This window comes from Furipterus horrens, unplaced genomic scaffold (genome assembly GCF_987537825.1).
Source record: "Furipterus horrens unplaced genomic scaffold, mFurHor1.1.pri manual_scaffold_8, whole genome shotgun sequence".
In the NCBI taxonomy this organism is placed as follows: domain Eukaryota; kingdom Metazoa; phylum Chordata; class Mammalia; order Chiroptera; family Furipteridae; genus Furipterus; species Furipterus horrens.
The window spans coordinates 100,451,319-100,466,759 of record NW_028327178.1 but is presented as its reverse complement, the minus strand read 5'-3'; the positions used below and the strand labels follow the sequence as shown (position 1 = coordinate 100,466,759).

Here is a 15,441-nt window from a genome sequence, read left to right as displayed (position 1 = left end):
CTGTGGGAGTTTGGGGCTTACCAGATAGATGGTGCAGGGCTCTGGACTCCAGACCTGCTAAGCACAGGCTGAGGCCACCAGGGTCCCAGCTGTGGGGACAGCAGGGCGAGAAGTTAAACACTGGAGCCTTGGGATAGGGCGTAAAGGCCCAGGGGTCATGGGGTGAGCCTGGGTGTACAGAAGTGTAGTCCCAGAAGCAGCCCCAGGTTCCTCAGCCTTTTCTGCCCTCAAGATCCTCACTCATTCTTGGGAGAGGATTTTTGTATTTCCTTTTACAAATGAAACAAGGTAGCACAGGTTGGGGGAGGGTGGGAACTATTTACAGGGAACTTGGGAGTCTGAGGTGGGAAGTTGGGGTGGGACAGGGAGGGGGAGCCTTGGCAGAGCCGTAATCTTCCTATGTCATTGGCAGCCCAAGAGCCCCGAGTCCCAGCAGTCCACACCACACCCTGGGGCTCCTCCTCCCCACAGGCTGTGTTAAGTGGGGTGAGGCTCTCGGCTAGGGCCCTGCTCTCGGCCTGAGTCCCGGTCCTTGGCCTCCGAGGAGGATGATGAGGAGGAGCTGGAGCCGTGGCTGCGGCCTGACTGCCGGTAGGCGGTGATCAGCTCCTGCAGCCGCTCGGCTGTCGGCCCCCACTTGGCAAAGCCAGGGTCGTTCTGCAGGAAGAGGACGGCTGTGTTGTGGACGGCCTTGTAGTGCATTTCCTCCCTACAGGCAGAGGCAGTGGCTCAGGGTAGGGCTCGGCTGACCCAGTTAGCCCAGCTCTCCCACCCCTGCCCTCCCTGAGCACCCACTTCTTGCAGATGTGCTGGGACCCACTGCGGTACTCATGCTCAAAGGCGGGCAGGACCAGTTGGTGACGTTTGAAGCGACTCTGCTCCATGCGGGTGAGCGCTGGTGTTGGGGGTTCCCGCCACTCGGGGATGAACACGATAAAGGACAGGGGCTCTGGGGAGCTCTCGAGCAGTTTCTATGGGAGGTGGCAGAGAAGGGATGTCAGGGGCTGCTCTGGGTGGCTGGCAATCTTGCTTGCCACCCCCCACCCCAGCAGCAGCATACCCACCTCAAAGTGAGAGACCATGGCATCCATGAGCTCCTCGCAGAAAGGAGGGTTGGCCTCAAAGGAACCACTCAGCGGGGAGAAGTCCAAGCAGGGCCTGGGGACAGAGGTGAGTGTTCTAAGTTACAGTCCCTCAGCCAAAAACAGGTGTTGCCCCTGCCCTTAAGCAGCCATGTTAAAGAGATGGCCGTGATCAGGCCAGAGGCCAGCATTCACCCTTAATTCACCCTGGGACAACATGTGACCACCTCCATTGAATAGATGAGGACAGAGGCTCAGGTTTGACGACCCAAGCCCACTAAGCTGATCAGTGGAGGAGCTGGAGTTCAAGTCCAGCTCTTACCTGGCTGCCACCGTAGAACAAGCCACTCCCAGGAACCCCCTAGCTGCTGAGCTTTCCCTGTCGCTGGCCTGGCCCTGTCTTCCTACTAGAGATACATCATCTTCTGTCCGTGTTCACTGCCCCCACTATTCCCCCATCCCCATGTTAGTCCATAAGGTCTGTGAGGTCTGTACCACCATTTCTCTTTACTCCCAGTACTCCAAATATGGGCTAATTCACTGAGAAACCCACAGGCTGGATGGGGGTGGGGTGGTGGCAGGCTCCCAGAGGCTCAGGGATATGTGCAAGGTCACACAGCTGGTGGGGTGAAGGCAGAGATTGCGCTGGAGACTGCCCAACTCCAAAGCCCTACAGCTTTAGAAAGCAGCTGGCCAAGGTGGGGATTCCTGCTCTGGATGACAGCTTCCCAGGCCTGGGCAGGAAAGGCCCAGCAGCCCCTGGCTCTCACCCGCGGGAGCCAAAGTAGCCATCTGTGTCGGGGAAGGCAGAGCAGTACTGGCGGAAGTAGCAGTTGAGGGGCGAGGCGAAGCACTCAAAAGTGACACCAAAGAGTCGGTGGAGGGCCTCGAAGATGTGCACTGGCAGCGATCCCTGCAGGCCTGTCCCCTCGTAGAGGCCCACGCCAAACATCATCTGCAGAGTGGCCACAGTCAGCATGTGGGGCTCAGCCTCCCCTTCCAGAGGAGCCCTCCCCTGCTGCCCCAGGCCTGTACCTGGTACCGTCGGAGAAGACACCAGACGCGGGGCAGGAACCTCTCAAAGGCAGAATCATCAATGCAGCTGTAGCGGTAAAGGAGCCACTGTGGGACAGAAAGCAGTGGGCTTCAGCACGGGCCCCTCCCTCCTCACTGGCCTTCAGCTGAGGACTCGGGCTCAATAAAGATCCAGTTCTTGCTTCTCCCACCTCTGAAGACTCACCCCCCCCCCCATCCCCTAGCTCTTACCAGCTTACTGAAGTAGTTGCGGCTGACCTTGACCATCTCTCCTTTATACCGGATGCAAACCACATTATTCTCCATGTGCATCTCCACGCTGGGCATGGGGGGCGCAGACACAGCCAGCCGTACGGGGTAGCAATACACCAGACGGGGCTCCACCTCTGTGGCCTCCACCTCCTCTGTGGACAGGGACAGCAGTGAGGGGCCACCCTGCTCCCACTTGGCCAGTTCTCACCCTAGACAGCCTCAGTGCCCACTGTGTGCCAGGAGCTTCCCACTTTGTCCCAGTAACCAAAGGAGGTACATCCCATCCCATGGAGAAGTGTGTGCAGCTCTGAGAGAGAAGTCAGGGATTAGTCGGGGCAAGAACTGGTGGCCTGTGTCAGTGTGCTCTGTACTGACCCAGGTCCCCAGTGTGCCATGTCTCAGAGCCTGGCAGGCAAGCAGGCTCAGATGTCATGCAGAAGTAAAGCCGCATCACCTTCATAATAGTTACAATATCTCACTTAGGGATCCTTTGGGGCCAAACACTAAGTTACCACTGAATCCTCATGTGATCCTATTGGCCAAATACCAAACTGAGGCTTATAAGAGAATGGCTCTAACCCTGGCTGGTGTGGTTCAGTGGATTGAGTGCTGGCCTGCAAACCAAAGGGTCACCAGTTCGATTCCCACTCAGGGCACACGCCTGGGTTATGAGCCAGGCCCCCAGTTGGGGGCATGCAAGAAGCAACCACAAATTGATATTTCTCTCCCTCTTTCTCCATCCTTTCCCCTTTCTCTGAAAACAAAATATTTTTAAAAGAGATCTAAATGCAGGTCCAACTAACTACTACCCCCTACCTGTCTCTCACCCACCTTCTTGCGTCACTTTCCCCCGTTTCCTGGAGGAGTGCTGAGACCCGTGGCCAAAGGACAGAGCAAGTTGAGTCCCAGACACTGCTGGGAGGAATGGTCCTCCCCAAACCAGCCTGTGGCCTTGAGACGGTCTCACCTGGCCCTTCACTCAGGGCCGAGGATACAGAATTGATGGCATCCCAGTTGGCCCCCTACCTGCGATGTTGTTTTCCTTTAGGATGGCAAGGTGCTTCTCTCGGATCCGTTTGACGTACTCCAGGGAGATGTGGTAGATCTTGCTGCAGATGCCCTCCACGGAGTCCTTGGCTGCAGCCGAGACGTGGGGGCCGCACTGCTTCCGCAGGTGCTCCAGGCGATCCTGGAGGAGACTGGGCTCTAGTGGCTGGCGGGCAGGCGAGGGCTGCTGGCCTGCAGCAGTCCTCGTCTTCTCACAGGCTCTGCTGCTTACTAGCTGTGTCACTTGCACAAATTCCTCTGTCTCTGAATCATAACCAGCTGTTAAGGGTCCTGAAATACTTACCTAACAAGACAGCTGGAATATTAAATGTGATCATTCCTGTTTAGGGCTTAAAAAGCCCTAGCATACAGGAAGTATCCAATAAATGCCAGGGCTACATAGTGCCAGATCCCATGATACCTGGCTGGGGAAACAGACAACCAGGCATTGTCCCCACTGATAAAGCACTTCAGTCTACTAGGGGGAGAGAGATCATTACAATATGGGGTCCTTCCTTGGTTGGTGCAAATTTGAAATTTGAGCTCTTAGTAACTTGCAAGGATAAGGTGGGCATTTGTAATTTTGCTGAATCACACATGTGAAAGTGATGACTGAAAATGAGTCACTCTGGCTAGTGAGCACACACCTACCTTTGTCAATCTCTACGTGTCAAGTACACAGTTACTATCGTGAAGTAGGAAACCTTGTCTCTTGTGAAAAATGGTCCTGAAAAGAAAGCCCATTGCTAGTGCTGGTGGAGAATTACGGAAGTGATGGGTTTGGGCCAGAAAAAAGAATTGTTTTGGACACATTAAAGTAGGGAATTGAATTGAATCTTGTGGTAGCTCTTAAATATATGAACACACACCCCTTCCCCAAGAAAAGACAGTTTGTCAATCTGTTTCCAAAAATCACTCGAGATGTTGACTGTTCATTAAGTTGAAAAGGCAGCTACTCGTGGTGTGTGGCCACGCACAGGATTTCATGAAGAACCTTAATGGTGATGTTCTTTGGGAGAAAGCCAGGAGCCTAGACAAATATCTCTGCTTACATGAGTCTGGGGACTGATGAGTGTCAAAAAAGTCTGCTGTTTTGTACAAGAACAGGCTGCTGTGGGGCCCTGCCCAGCCTGGACAGGCAGAGTGGGCTGCTGGGAGGAAGTGGCTAGAGCCTTCCCACTGACCTTATTCAGGCCCACTCACCATGTAGTCCTCTTTGGAGGCTGAGTGGTCCTTCCGCAGCCAACTGAAGGTGTCCTCCACATTCCACTTGACCACCTTCCTGCTGTCAGGGGAAGCACTCCTGACAGGGGGCACACAGCGGGGGCAGAGGTTAAGTGTCTGCTCCACCCTCTCCTTCTCCCACCCCACTTCCAGGCATCAACCCTTAGACTAATATCGCAGCTTTTGTTCTGCCTTTGGGAGTTTAGCCTCATTTCTGCCACCAAGAGCAATGACAGAGCCCTGTGAGTGAGCCAACGGCCTATGGCCTTCCCGTCCCCATCACCGACCCCTCCTGGAGGCAGGAGAGACAGCCAAACCTGGACTCGATGAGCCGCCTGGCGGCCTCTGCGTATTTAAAAAGCAGGCGCTTGGCTTCCTCCCGAAACTTGATCCGGGATAACCTAGGTTCAAGAGTGGGCAGAGTTAGAGCCCTCCTATACAGAGCCGGAACTAAGTGCCCTGGGTCAGCCTCAGCGGTGGGACTGTACCTGATAGGAATGTCATTCATGATTTCACGGAACATGGATGGCGACACTACTGGTTCACAGTTGCTTGGCAACAGGGGGTCAGAGCCTTTGTCCACGACCTTGCGTTCCAGCATCCAGCGGTTGAAGGATTCCCGAGGGGGATCAATGCCTGCAGAACAGGAGAGCAGATGACAGCCTGGCCTTCGTCAGCAGACTCCGAGCAGCCGGCACACGGGAGGCATCGCGTGGGCACTGGAGGTGCGACCGGAAACAAGGCAGCTCCTGCTGTCAGGAGCTTCCATTCTAGGCAACACTTCCCAAAGTACGTTCTGAGAATGACGAGTTCTATGAAGTATGTTAATAAGTGTTACACAGGGTAAGAAGGGGGGCTTCTACATTTCGGCGAAGACAAGCATGTTTATTTACTAATTAATTGAAGCTGCCGTTTCTTGAGCACTTTCTACCCCACCCGCCCCTGGCAGCAAGCCTGAGAGGTGCAGGTGCTTTTTTGTTCATGCCCTTTTTCAGACACACAAGAAGGCTTCAAACAGTGCCTGGCAAGTAGTAAGCACTCTGAAAGTGTTAATAATTGGTTTGGTTTTGTCACCCTTTATGTGGGCACTGTTGTTGTCCCTATCTTACAGGTGACAAAACCCACGTGCAGAGAGACTTAGTGATGAGCCCAAGGTCACAAAGCCAGTGCTCAGTGGAGCTGGGACTGCAAAAGGCCTGTCCCCTCTGTGGCGCATGCTCACCCGCTGGGCCCAGCTGGCAGACCCTCCCTCACTCCTGCTAAAGGTGGATAAAAACAAAGGAGGCCGAGCCCCCAGGAGACAGTTACCCTCTCGCTGCTGGCACAGCTCGCGGTAGTGCTGCCGCAGCTTCAGGATGAGCTGGGAGCGGAGCAGCTCCACCTCGGGATGTGGGGGCAGCACCTCCGAAGGCCCCCGGTGCTTGATGACAGCGTTGGTCTGGATATCCAGATCCCAGTACACCCTTGGGGCATGGACCGGAGCAATGAGGGAGGCAGAGAAACGGGGACTGGGGGCACCCTGCCCTCCACCACACACTCTCAGTCCCAGGCAGGCTGGCCACCAATGATGGATGCCCCCAAACCAATCGGCAGGGACTCACTCAGTGGGTCGGAGGAGAGCTGCCTGCTGTTTATCTTCAGGGGACGTCCCCCAAATCTTCAGTGTTGGGGTTCCTGGGACGTTAGGGGAGCTGGGCACCGATGGACCTGTGGGCGTCACAGGGATTTCGATCTGGAGCAAAAGAGTCAAAGGCATCAAGTTAGGAGAGTTGGCCAATGGCTCCAGTGCTGTGTGCACTTGGGGAGCTGTGCACTGGGCTCTCCCCAACCCCCCAACCCCGTCACCTCCCCACAACAAACCTGCCAGAGCCCAGCCCTTACAGGGAGCCTGAGAACCTGGGAAACCTCTTGAATGCCTACCAGGGAGCCATACTCACCTTGGGCTTCTTCACACCATTGCCACTTGGCTGCTCTTCCGAGAGCTGCCGCTTCCGTGGCTTGTTCTTCGCTGGGGGGGTTTCCACCAAGCTTGAGTCTTGGGGCAGTGGGGTCGCATTCAGTCCCAAAGGGTCCGACTGGAGGAGGGAGACCAGCAGAGTTACAACCAGGGCCAGCAGCCTAGGAGTGCCAGTACTGCAGAGTCCTGATGCCCCTGCCCCCTGCTCCTACTCCTCAGAGAAGAACAGAGGGGGCTGGGATGCAGAAAGAACACTGGGTCCCACTCCTGATTCTACTGGGTTGGCCAAAAAGTCCATAACATTTTTTCCATAAGAGGGCTCTAGTAGTGCTTAGTTGTCTTGAATGTCAGTCAAAACAATTCTGTTAGATTGTATTGTGATAGCTGCCAAAACAGCATGCATTTAAAAAAAAAAATCAGTGAATTTTTGTGCAGCCATTTTAATACTGAAGATGGAAGAAAATACACATTTTTGGCATATTATGTTTTCTTATTTCAAGAAAGCTAAAACTGCAACTGAAACACAAAAATATATTTGTTAAGTGTATGGAGAAGGTGCTGTGACCAAATGTGTCAAAAGTGGTTTGCAAAGTTTCTTGGTAGTACAGTAGTCCCTCTCTATATTGCAGCTCATTTATCGCGGCCTCACTGTATCATGGGATTTTTTAAAATATTATATTTAATTATTTATCGCGGATTTTTCGCTATATCGCGGGATTTTTGCGGTACTATATACATTTGTTGTTAAAGTTACGTAGGTTTAAGAGTGTAGAATATGTTTAAGAACATAAGTAGTGTTTATAAAAGTGTGGAAAAGGTTAATAAGGGAGTGGGAAAGGTTAATATGGGAGTGGGAACAGTTTATAAGTGTGTGGAAAGGGTTTATAAAGCCTTAAAATATATATAAATACTAAAATAAATGTAAGGTTCCTACTTGGTGGATTTTCACCTATCGCGGGGGGGGTCTAGAACATAATACCTGCGATAAGTGAGGGAATACTGTATTGACATTTTGATCAAATAATTTTTGCACTGGAAAATGTTTAGCAGCACCCCTGACCTCTACCCACTAGAAGCTGGAGATAGCCAATATACTCAAAATATCCAAATCAAAGTTATCGGTGAGAATGAAAAATATTTCTTTCATGAAAAAAACTAAACGAACGGACTTTTTGGTCAACCCAATACTTGCAACTGTGTGACCTTGGGGTTACTTCCCTTCCTAATTCCTTCACCTTTAAAATGGCCCTGATACCTCGCCACTGCAGTGATGATTATACAAGTCAATGAACATGACCAGCTTAACATGACATCTGGTATGAGGTCAGCACTCAATACATGTTAGTTTCTTTTCCTTAAGAACCAGAATGAAAGTAAGGAATGAAGGAAAAACTCAAGAAATGCTTGTTTTTTAAAAAGCAAGTTCCTGTGAATGGGTCACCTTTGGTGACACCAAGAGTATAAATGTGCTGATGGGCAGTAGGGCTCTGCTCTGCTTCTTACTGGCTGTGAGGCCTTGGGCCAGTCATTTCCCCTCTCTGAGCTTCAGTGTCTTCATCTGCAAAATGGGGGTGCCAACTGGCTTGACTGTTGCAAGAAAGTCTGCCCCAAGTGACAGGGATCCAGAAGCCCACGCTCCCACCAGAGAGCCCACATCTCCCCTACCACACTGACATTGGAATTCCTAGAATGTACTTGTCCTCCCCTTACCACCTACCCTTAGCCAACCTTCTTATCTTAATCACTAATTAATTCACAGAAGCTCACAGAGACCCCAACCCCCGGTCAGGATCCCTGATGTACTCTAACCCCATCCTTCACTCAAGTGCCACATTGTAACCCTATTGGCACTGCCCCTCCAGTAGATGGCTGCCCTGAGAGTGCAAGGGCAGGACCATGTCTCTCTTCTTCACCCTGCCTCCAACCACAGTACCCAACATGCAGTACAAGTTCATTATCACACACTTTTAATCATCTGTTTACATGCCAGTTTCCCTGTGAGTCTAGGTTCCTTGAGGGCAGGGACTGTGTCTGTCTTGCTGTTACGGTACCCGCAGAACTAGGCACATAATAGCTGTTCAGTGTACACGTGGGGAAGACCCAGGTGCCTGAGGCTGGCACTTACAATCACATCATGCTGGCCCAGCACAGGCATCTCCCACAGGGACTGATTGGTGAATCTGTTGAAGTAGTAGGGACGGTTCTCCCTCCTGCTCCAGCACTTCTCCCAGCCCGCGTGCACCAGCTCCTCTGCAAACAAGCATGGAACCCAGCTTGGATCAGGGATGTCCCTGGGCACCCTTTGGACCCTGCCACCCTGCCATTGCCCCTTGCCAGTACCTGGGAGGTCCTGCACCAGGCGGATGGGCTTTGGAGAACAGGGCTGGCTCTGATTGGAGGTGCCCGGGGAGTGACTCAGCAAGGACGCTTCCTCCCGGGGGCTGCCGTGATTCTCATTGGCCATCTCAGCACCCACACCGGACCTGCCACAGAGGACCAAAGGGTGTCAGGGCCAGCAGGGCATGGAGGTCAGCTCTACCCTCACCCACCATCTACAACCCAGAGGTCTCCAGTGACCACCTGCAGATGTGGAGAAATCAGTCGCAACCTGTCCTGGAGGGCCAGCACGATACCACTGAAGGTGCCCTGGAATCTAGGTTGCAGTTCTCTCAACTGTAAAATGGGCGCACTCCTGTTGTTCCTCCTGCCTGAAATGCTCTTTCCCCAATTCTCTGCCTGGCTTGCCACTAGGTTCCCACCCTCCAGGAAGCCTTCCTTGACTCTCCCCTCCCCAACCAAGCAAGGTGGTCAGAACCCCTCCTCAGGGCCATGAACATCTACATTATAGCACTCAGAAAGTCTGTGGTCTATCAACTGCGTTTTTCTCCCCATTAGAATGTCAGAACTCCCAGGACTAGGAACTGGGTCCAGTGTAGCGCTCTCCAGAGTGCTTGGCAGGGTACTTGGACCCAACAGGAGCTCTATTTATTCTGTACACATTTACAAAGCACCGGTGACAAACAAGGCAGAACAGGGTCTGCTCTTGAGAAGCTATTCCCACAAGAAGGAATTGTAACTCCTCTTCCCTGCTCCCGTCCAGTAAAATCTCACTGGCGATAGCACAGCTGGGGAGGGACATGGCATCTAACTGGACACCTCATTGCACACTACAGGGCAGGAAGCAACCTGTTGCTAAAAGAACTAGTGGCACTGAGAAGGAATATCTAATTCAGTCCTTCATAATCCCAAGATGAAATTTTATTTCAATACTGGGAAGGGGATCAGCTCCTTCAGATGTGTATTACCTACTATCCCCACCCAAAACACACCCAGCACGAGTCTCAATGGACAAAGTCGTTCCCAACCTGTTAAGCCTCCTAGTTGGCCAACTGCGACCAGACTGGTGATCCTAAAAGTGTTCCCAATATGTCACAATACCCAAAAGAAATCAAACATTTACCCCCCAAAAGGCCACAAAGGCACATTTAAACATCAGTTATTTTTGCCTGCTGAAATTTTATCAACTCATTGTGGTCATATTGATTATCTCATGCTGCTCAGAAGCTCTGATTGGCTGTTGACAACATCAGAGGAATCATTGGGACATTGATTTTATTGTACACCCAGTCGTAAACATTGTTGTTAATTTGGAAAGGAAAAGGTGAATGGTTTCTTCATCAGTACACTTCAGCGGATGAAAATGCAGGGAGCAAGAGGACATACATACAACAAAAAGGGGCCTGACAACAAAAAAGGTTTGGGGCCACTGACCAAGGGGAGAAAAAGCTGCAGCTGCCTCGGTTCTCTGAGGAAGAGGGATTCCTGGTGCCTTAGGGCTGAGCCCACGGGTCTCAAGGCTGAACGAGGTCCCCCTTTTTCTCACCCTCTGGGGTCTGCAATGCTAGCATGAGAGGGTTTTCTTCTCTGGCCGATGGACCCCACAGCACAGGGTCCCACAGAGGAAGGAGGGAGGCCTCCAAAAAGGCTCAGCACAGGCAGGTGGGCTGGTCAGCAGTGGAGTGAGCGGGGGCCCAGGGAACTCCGTGCATCAGCAACTGCAGAGCAAATAGAAGAAAAGAGTCACAGACCTGTGAAATGTTGCAGAGCAGGGACAACAGCAAGGGGGGCAATGACACAGAGCAAACTGGAAGCCTGCAGGACACAATGTGGGAGAGCTGGGGATTCTGGGGATGAAAATGGAACTTCTCAAGGTTTCCAACCAACAGGTTCACCCTCGTGGACTTGCAGCCTGAAGTCACACAGAGCTCCACAGAGAGCTCCATGCTCAGAAGGGCCTTGAGCCTAATTTAATGTTCTGCAGTCACTGTCTTGAAATCTTTAATAAATTTTTAATAAGGTGCCCACATTTTCATTTTACACTCGGGACCCCTGCAAACTGTGTAGCTCATCCTGCCAACCAAAGTATCCCTAAGATAAGGGAAAAGTAAACCACCATACATATCACCAATTGGGGGCAAGTCCCAAGCCACCCACAGTTGGGAGAAAAACACACTTCTTTGAATGAGGTCTTTTTAAAAAAAAAGAAAACTCACACACACACATGCAAATGCATTATGTAACACAGCATGTTCATCTTTATTGAAACTCGTTTTCCCCAAGAAGTACTTTGTGATATTGATGCACCAGGAAAATTCACTAAGCAGAGCAGGCATAGCAGCACAGCTTAATGAGGCCAAAAGGGGACACTGCAGGGTTTCCAAAACCAGCTTTGCTTCAGAACCATCAAGGGGCTTGTTAAAAAAAAAAACCATCAGATTCCTGTCCCTCATTCCCCATCTTGGGAGTCAGAAATGGGGAGGGGTAAGTACACAAGAATTTCTATTTTTCAAATGAACCTCAGGAATGGGATTGAGAGATGCGATGACCAACCTTTCACTTTATACCATTTCAAATCTTTATCAATATTTTAAAGTTAAAATATTTGTTAATTTCCCAGCTGATTTGGATACAACAGGTCGTTGACCAAAGTACCAGCTGGGTTTGCACAGACCTAGGTTCTGACACTTTCCGATTAATAAACTGCACCCAACCTTTACCGCCTATATACGTAGAGTCTAGCGTATTGTATACTCTCGGTAATAGATAACTGCTGATTAAAATGACGTTTTTATTTATCCTGTAGCTCGCTGGCCCCCGGCACACCGAAATTTGACAGCCAGGCAGTTTATGCATAAAAAACTCTTATCTGCGCAACCAAAGGAACCCACCAGAATGCAGACTGTCAGATTCCGGGATTGGAGAATGATGGGGCGGGATCATCACACTAATATACCAATCAGAACCCTCCAGCCCAGTAGGGCGGAGTCAAAGAACTTGCAAAGTGCGCAGGTGCGGGGGACACGCGAAGGCGGGGCGACCCCCAGCGCGCGCTCACCTTCCCCTCTCCCCCACCCCAGCGGGGGCGGACTGTTTGGCGCGCGCGCGCCGGCCCTTCTCCCGGACTCCGCCCCCCGCCCCGCCGCGCGCTCCCGCCCCCGGGCTGAAGCGACTCAGAGTCGGAGCCCGACACAAAGGCAGTGGCGGCGGCAGCAGCGGAGGGGCTCTAGAGGCCGCTCCGCCCGCGCTCTCCGGGCCCACCTCCTTCACCCAGGCTACCGGCCCGGCCGCCCACCCGCAGGCCTAAGATGGCGGCGGCGGCAGAAACTAAGCAAGTGGTGGCCCCGAGTGGAAAGCGTCGAGGAGGCCACCACCGCCCAGCTTCGGACTCCCGGATCCTGGCACGGCTCGCGGCGGGACCATGGCTTCCTGGGGTTCTTACCTGCCCGAAGCGGACTCGAGGGGGTGCGGCTACACGTTCTGCTCGGCCGCCCGTTTTGCCGCCTCCGCCTCGCCCTCCCCAGCGCCGCTCCCGCCATCTTGTGTCCCGGGCCGGGACTCCGCACTACGCATGCGCTGGTACCGCCTCTGAGGGACCTCGCCGCTGCCGGCCGCCATCTTGAGTGTGGCGAACGGGCCGGGTCTTCAGATCCTGTTAGCTTTCGACCCCCTCCCCTTCGTTTCATCTTTCCTGTTCTTCCACGCAGGACTGAGGAGGGGCAGGAAGCTTTGTGGGCCCCGAGGTGTGAACTGAGTAGGGAACGAACTCGCGAACACACCCTGCCTCAGTTTCCCGTGCCTGCACACCTGCTGGGGCCGAGGGACCCGGGTGGGCGGTGCGCAGTCAGGGTCGGATTGAGTGTGCGCGCCAGGGGGCGCGGGGAGGGTTTGTAACCTGCAGGGGATCACTCGGATGCCGACCAGAGGGCGGAGTCCTGATGACGTAGCTGTGAACGGAGCGTAGATCCGGGTCGCAGCCCCGGCGCATCTCTATCGCTTTCAGCTGGTCGCTTGCCCTCTCTGGGACAGTCCAGGGTTTTTCACAGCCATTTCCTGTATTGAGGCTGCATGCAAATCTAATCTTTTACCGTAATGAGGCTGCACAGGTTGCTAGTGCTCTTGATTAGAAGAACAGCTGTGGGAAACATAATAAAGATGGCTTTGTCGCGTCCACCTGGCTAATTTTAAATATAAACATTACACTTGAATCAAGGAACTAGTATAAATGACCCATGGATATGGACAACAGTGTGGGAGTTGACTGGGAGTGGCAGGAGGGGGCAGTGAGGAGCAGCGGGGGGAAATTAGGACAACTAATAGAACAACAATAAATAAAAACATGTACTTTAAGGAAAAAAGAGATGGCTTTGGGCAAAAGTTGGGAAGTTGTAAACTAAATACATCTGAGGGGTTTTCCAACATTGACATCTCTGGACACTAGTTGCAGTGCAAATCCTCTGAAACCTCAAACGAACTACAAAAGTGAGTCCAGCAGACTGGCAGTTGCTAGGTTCTCCGTTCCCGGCTCCGTGCAAGATTCTGTGGTAGCGGCCCGGAGACACTTAACTCCACTTTCCTCTGGCCTCGCAAGTGAGCCCACTTGCCAGGGATAGCTTGAGAGGAAGACAAAATTGCCATCTGTTCTTCCACTTGAGCTTCCCGTGTGGACCAGAGGCTGCAGGTAACCCACCCACATGGAGCTTGGTGGGGCTGGGAGTGTCAAAATTGGAGGCAGTAGTATGAATAGTAAGAACTAGGGTTCTCGATTTTGTTTTTAGAGAGGGGAAGGTAGGGAAAAGGGAGAGAACCGTCAATGTGTGGTTGTCTCTAGTGCGCCCCCAACTGGGGACCTGGCCTGCAATCCAGGCGTGTGCCCTGACTGGGAATCAGTGAGTCACCCTTTGGTTCACAGACCGGCGCTGGATCCACTGAGCCACACCAATCAGGGCTCAATTTTAAGAATAACTAGGTTTCACCCTGGCCAGCTAGCTCAGTTGGTTAGACCGTCATCTCTGTACGCCAAATTTGCATGTTCCATCCACCGTCGGCACATATGAGAAACAACCAATAAATACAGAAGAGGAATAACAAAGTGATGTCTCCCCCCCCCATCCTCCTTTCTTTCTTGAATCAATTTTTAAAAACTAGGTTTCTCATCAGACTGGGTTCAAACCTTCATCTCCTCACTTTTCACGTACAGTTGAAATTAACCTCTCCATCCTTGTTTCCACTACCTTAGAGCAAGCCCCATTATTTTTAAACTTTTTGTTAAGAACAGCATACACACAACTGTGCAAAAAACAGGAATGTGAAACAATGTATCGCAAAGTGAACACCTGAATAAAACACTGAACTCATGGTATTGTCAAGCAGAATTCCCCAGTGGGGTAATCATTCTTGCCACTACTTCTGTGATAATCACTTCCTTGCTTTTTATAGTTTTACCACCTCAGGATACATCCCTAAACACTACAGTTTTGTTTTGCCTCTTTCTTGAACGTGATATAAATGGAATTATAGTCGTGTTTTTCTGTTTTCTTTTGCATAACATTGCACTTACAAGGCCTATCCATGTTGTTGCATGTAGCTCTACTTCATTTCCATTGCTATGTTCTGTTTTCCAACGTGTATCTACCCTGTGGTTGGGAGGTATTTGAGGGCCTCTACCCCACACGTCTTTTCTGAATTACTATAGTAGTCTCCAAACTGGTCTGGTCCTCCCACCTTGCTTCTCTCCGGGTGTATAATGCACCCTGCAGTCACAGGGCTCTCTTTAAGTCTAGTATTGCAAAGCTGATCAAGCCACCCTGGACTGAAAACCCTTGAATGTCTTACCATTAACTGCAGGATAAAGTCCGAAATCCTTAACTTGGTTCACAAGACCCTAATTACAATGAAGGGTACCATGGCAGAGCATTTGCAATGGGCTGTGCCAAGCATTCGACATATATTCATCTTATTCACAGCCTAGAGCTTCAAACTCTCTCCATTCAGTCCCAGCCATCTTGAACTCCCTAAGTGTACCAGGTTGTCTCTTGACCTTGGGCCTTTGCATATGCTATTTACTCTCACTCTTCCCTCTTTGCCTAATTCAGCTTCAAGTCTTAGCTTAAATGTCACCTCTACCAGGCAGCCTTCCCTGAGTTCACCTCCCCCCAGGCTAGGTCAGGTCCCCTCTTCTGTATATCCATGTAGGCCTGTGCTCAGTGTCTATTCACTTCATCCACTAGGCCATGACTGCTTAAGTGCAGGGCCAGCACTGTTCTCCCCGGTGGCCCTATGCTCAGCGCTGTGCCTGACACTCTAAACACTGTATTTGTTGATTGTGGGCAGAGCACCCTGATTGAAGTCTGGGTGACTTTTCCAGGTATTCCCATTTCTATTTCAGACTCTGGTTTCTGTGATGGAAACATGAAGGCAGCGCCCTTTGGGAAGCCAAGAAAAGCACAAGCTGCCCACTGGGGCCAAGTCCCTGCCAGCAGCCCAGTGTCCTCTACTCTGGCGATG

At 51.8% G+C, this 15,441-nt stretch overlaps 1 protein-coding gene and 1 long non-coding RNA gene across 3 annotated transcripts; one reads left to right on the top strand and one right to left on the bottom strand.

Annotated features, from left to right (window-relative positions):
- Nucleotides 1-243: 243 nt before the first annotated feature.
- Nucleotides 244-12,841, bottom strand: PCIF1 (phosphorylated CTD interacting factor 1). 2 transcript variants are annotated; one of them, XM_090286494.1, is made up of 17 exons: nucleotides 12,377-12,836; nucleotides 10,481-10,652; nucleotides 8,938-9,080; nucleotides 8,723-8,847; nucleotides 6,578-6,715; nucleotides 6,242-6,372; nucleotides 5,949-6,103; nucleotides 5,129-5,276; nucleotides 4,958-5,041; nucleotides 4,620-4,719; nucleotides 3,396-3,558; nucleotides 2,349-2,521; nucleotides 2,118-2,204; nucleotides 1,853-2,037; nucleotides 1,065-1,158; nucleotides 796-971; nucleotides 244-709 (listed from the first exon to the last, which is right to left on the bottom strand). In XM_090286494.1, exons 3-17 carry the CDS (start codon nucleotides 9,059-9,061, stop codon nucleotides 478-480), a joined length of 2,115 nt encoding a protein of 704 aa, XP_090142620.1. In that variant the 5' UTR covers nucleotides 9,062-9,080; nucleotides 10,481-10,652; nucleotides 12,377-12,836; the 3' UTR covers nucleotides 244-477. The 2 variants fall into 2 exon arrangements, with proteins under 2 accessions (XP_090142620.1, XP_090142621.1); XM_090286495.1 differs by having other exon boundaries at nucleotides 525-657; nucleotides 12,377-12,841.
- On the top strand, nucleotides 340-2,302 carry LOC150003652 (uncharacterized). The gene is made up of 3 exons (XR_016512791.1): nucleotides 340-888; nucleotides 1,050-1,170; nucleotides 1,807-2,302. It is a non-coding gene; the product is annotated as an uncharacterized LOC150003652 (long non-coding RNA).
- Nucleotides 12,842-15,441: the final 2,600 nt, after the last annotated feature.

What these genes read in the sequence shown, in the direction of transcription:
- PCIF1 (XM_090286494.1), bottom strand. Translation starts at nt 9,061, where the DNA reads ATGGCCAATGAGAATCACGGCAGCCCCCGGGAGGAAGCGTCCTTGCTG. An exon ending in CCTCCAAAGAGGACTACATG is followed by an intron (nt 3,559 to 4,619) that starts GTGAGTGGGCCT and finishes AGTCTCCTCCAG; the next exon opens with GATCGCCTGGAGCACCTGCG. An exon ending in GTCTTCTCCGACGGTACCAG is followed by an intron (nt 2,038 to 2,117) that starts GTACAGGCCTGG and finishes GCCACTCTGCAG; the next exon opens with ATGATGTTTGGCGTGGGCCT.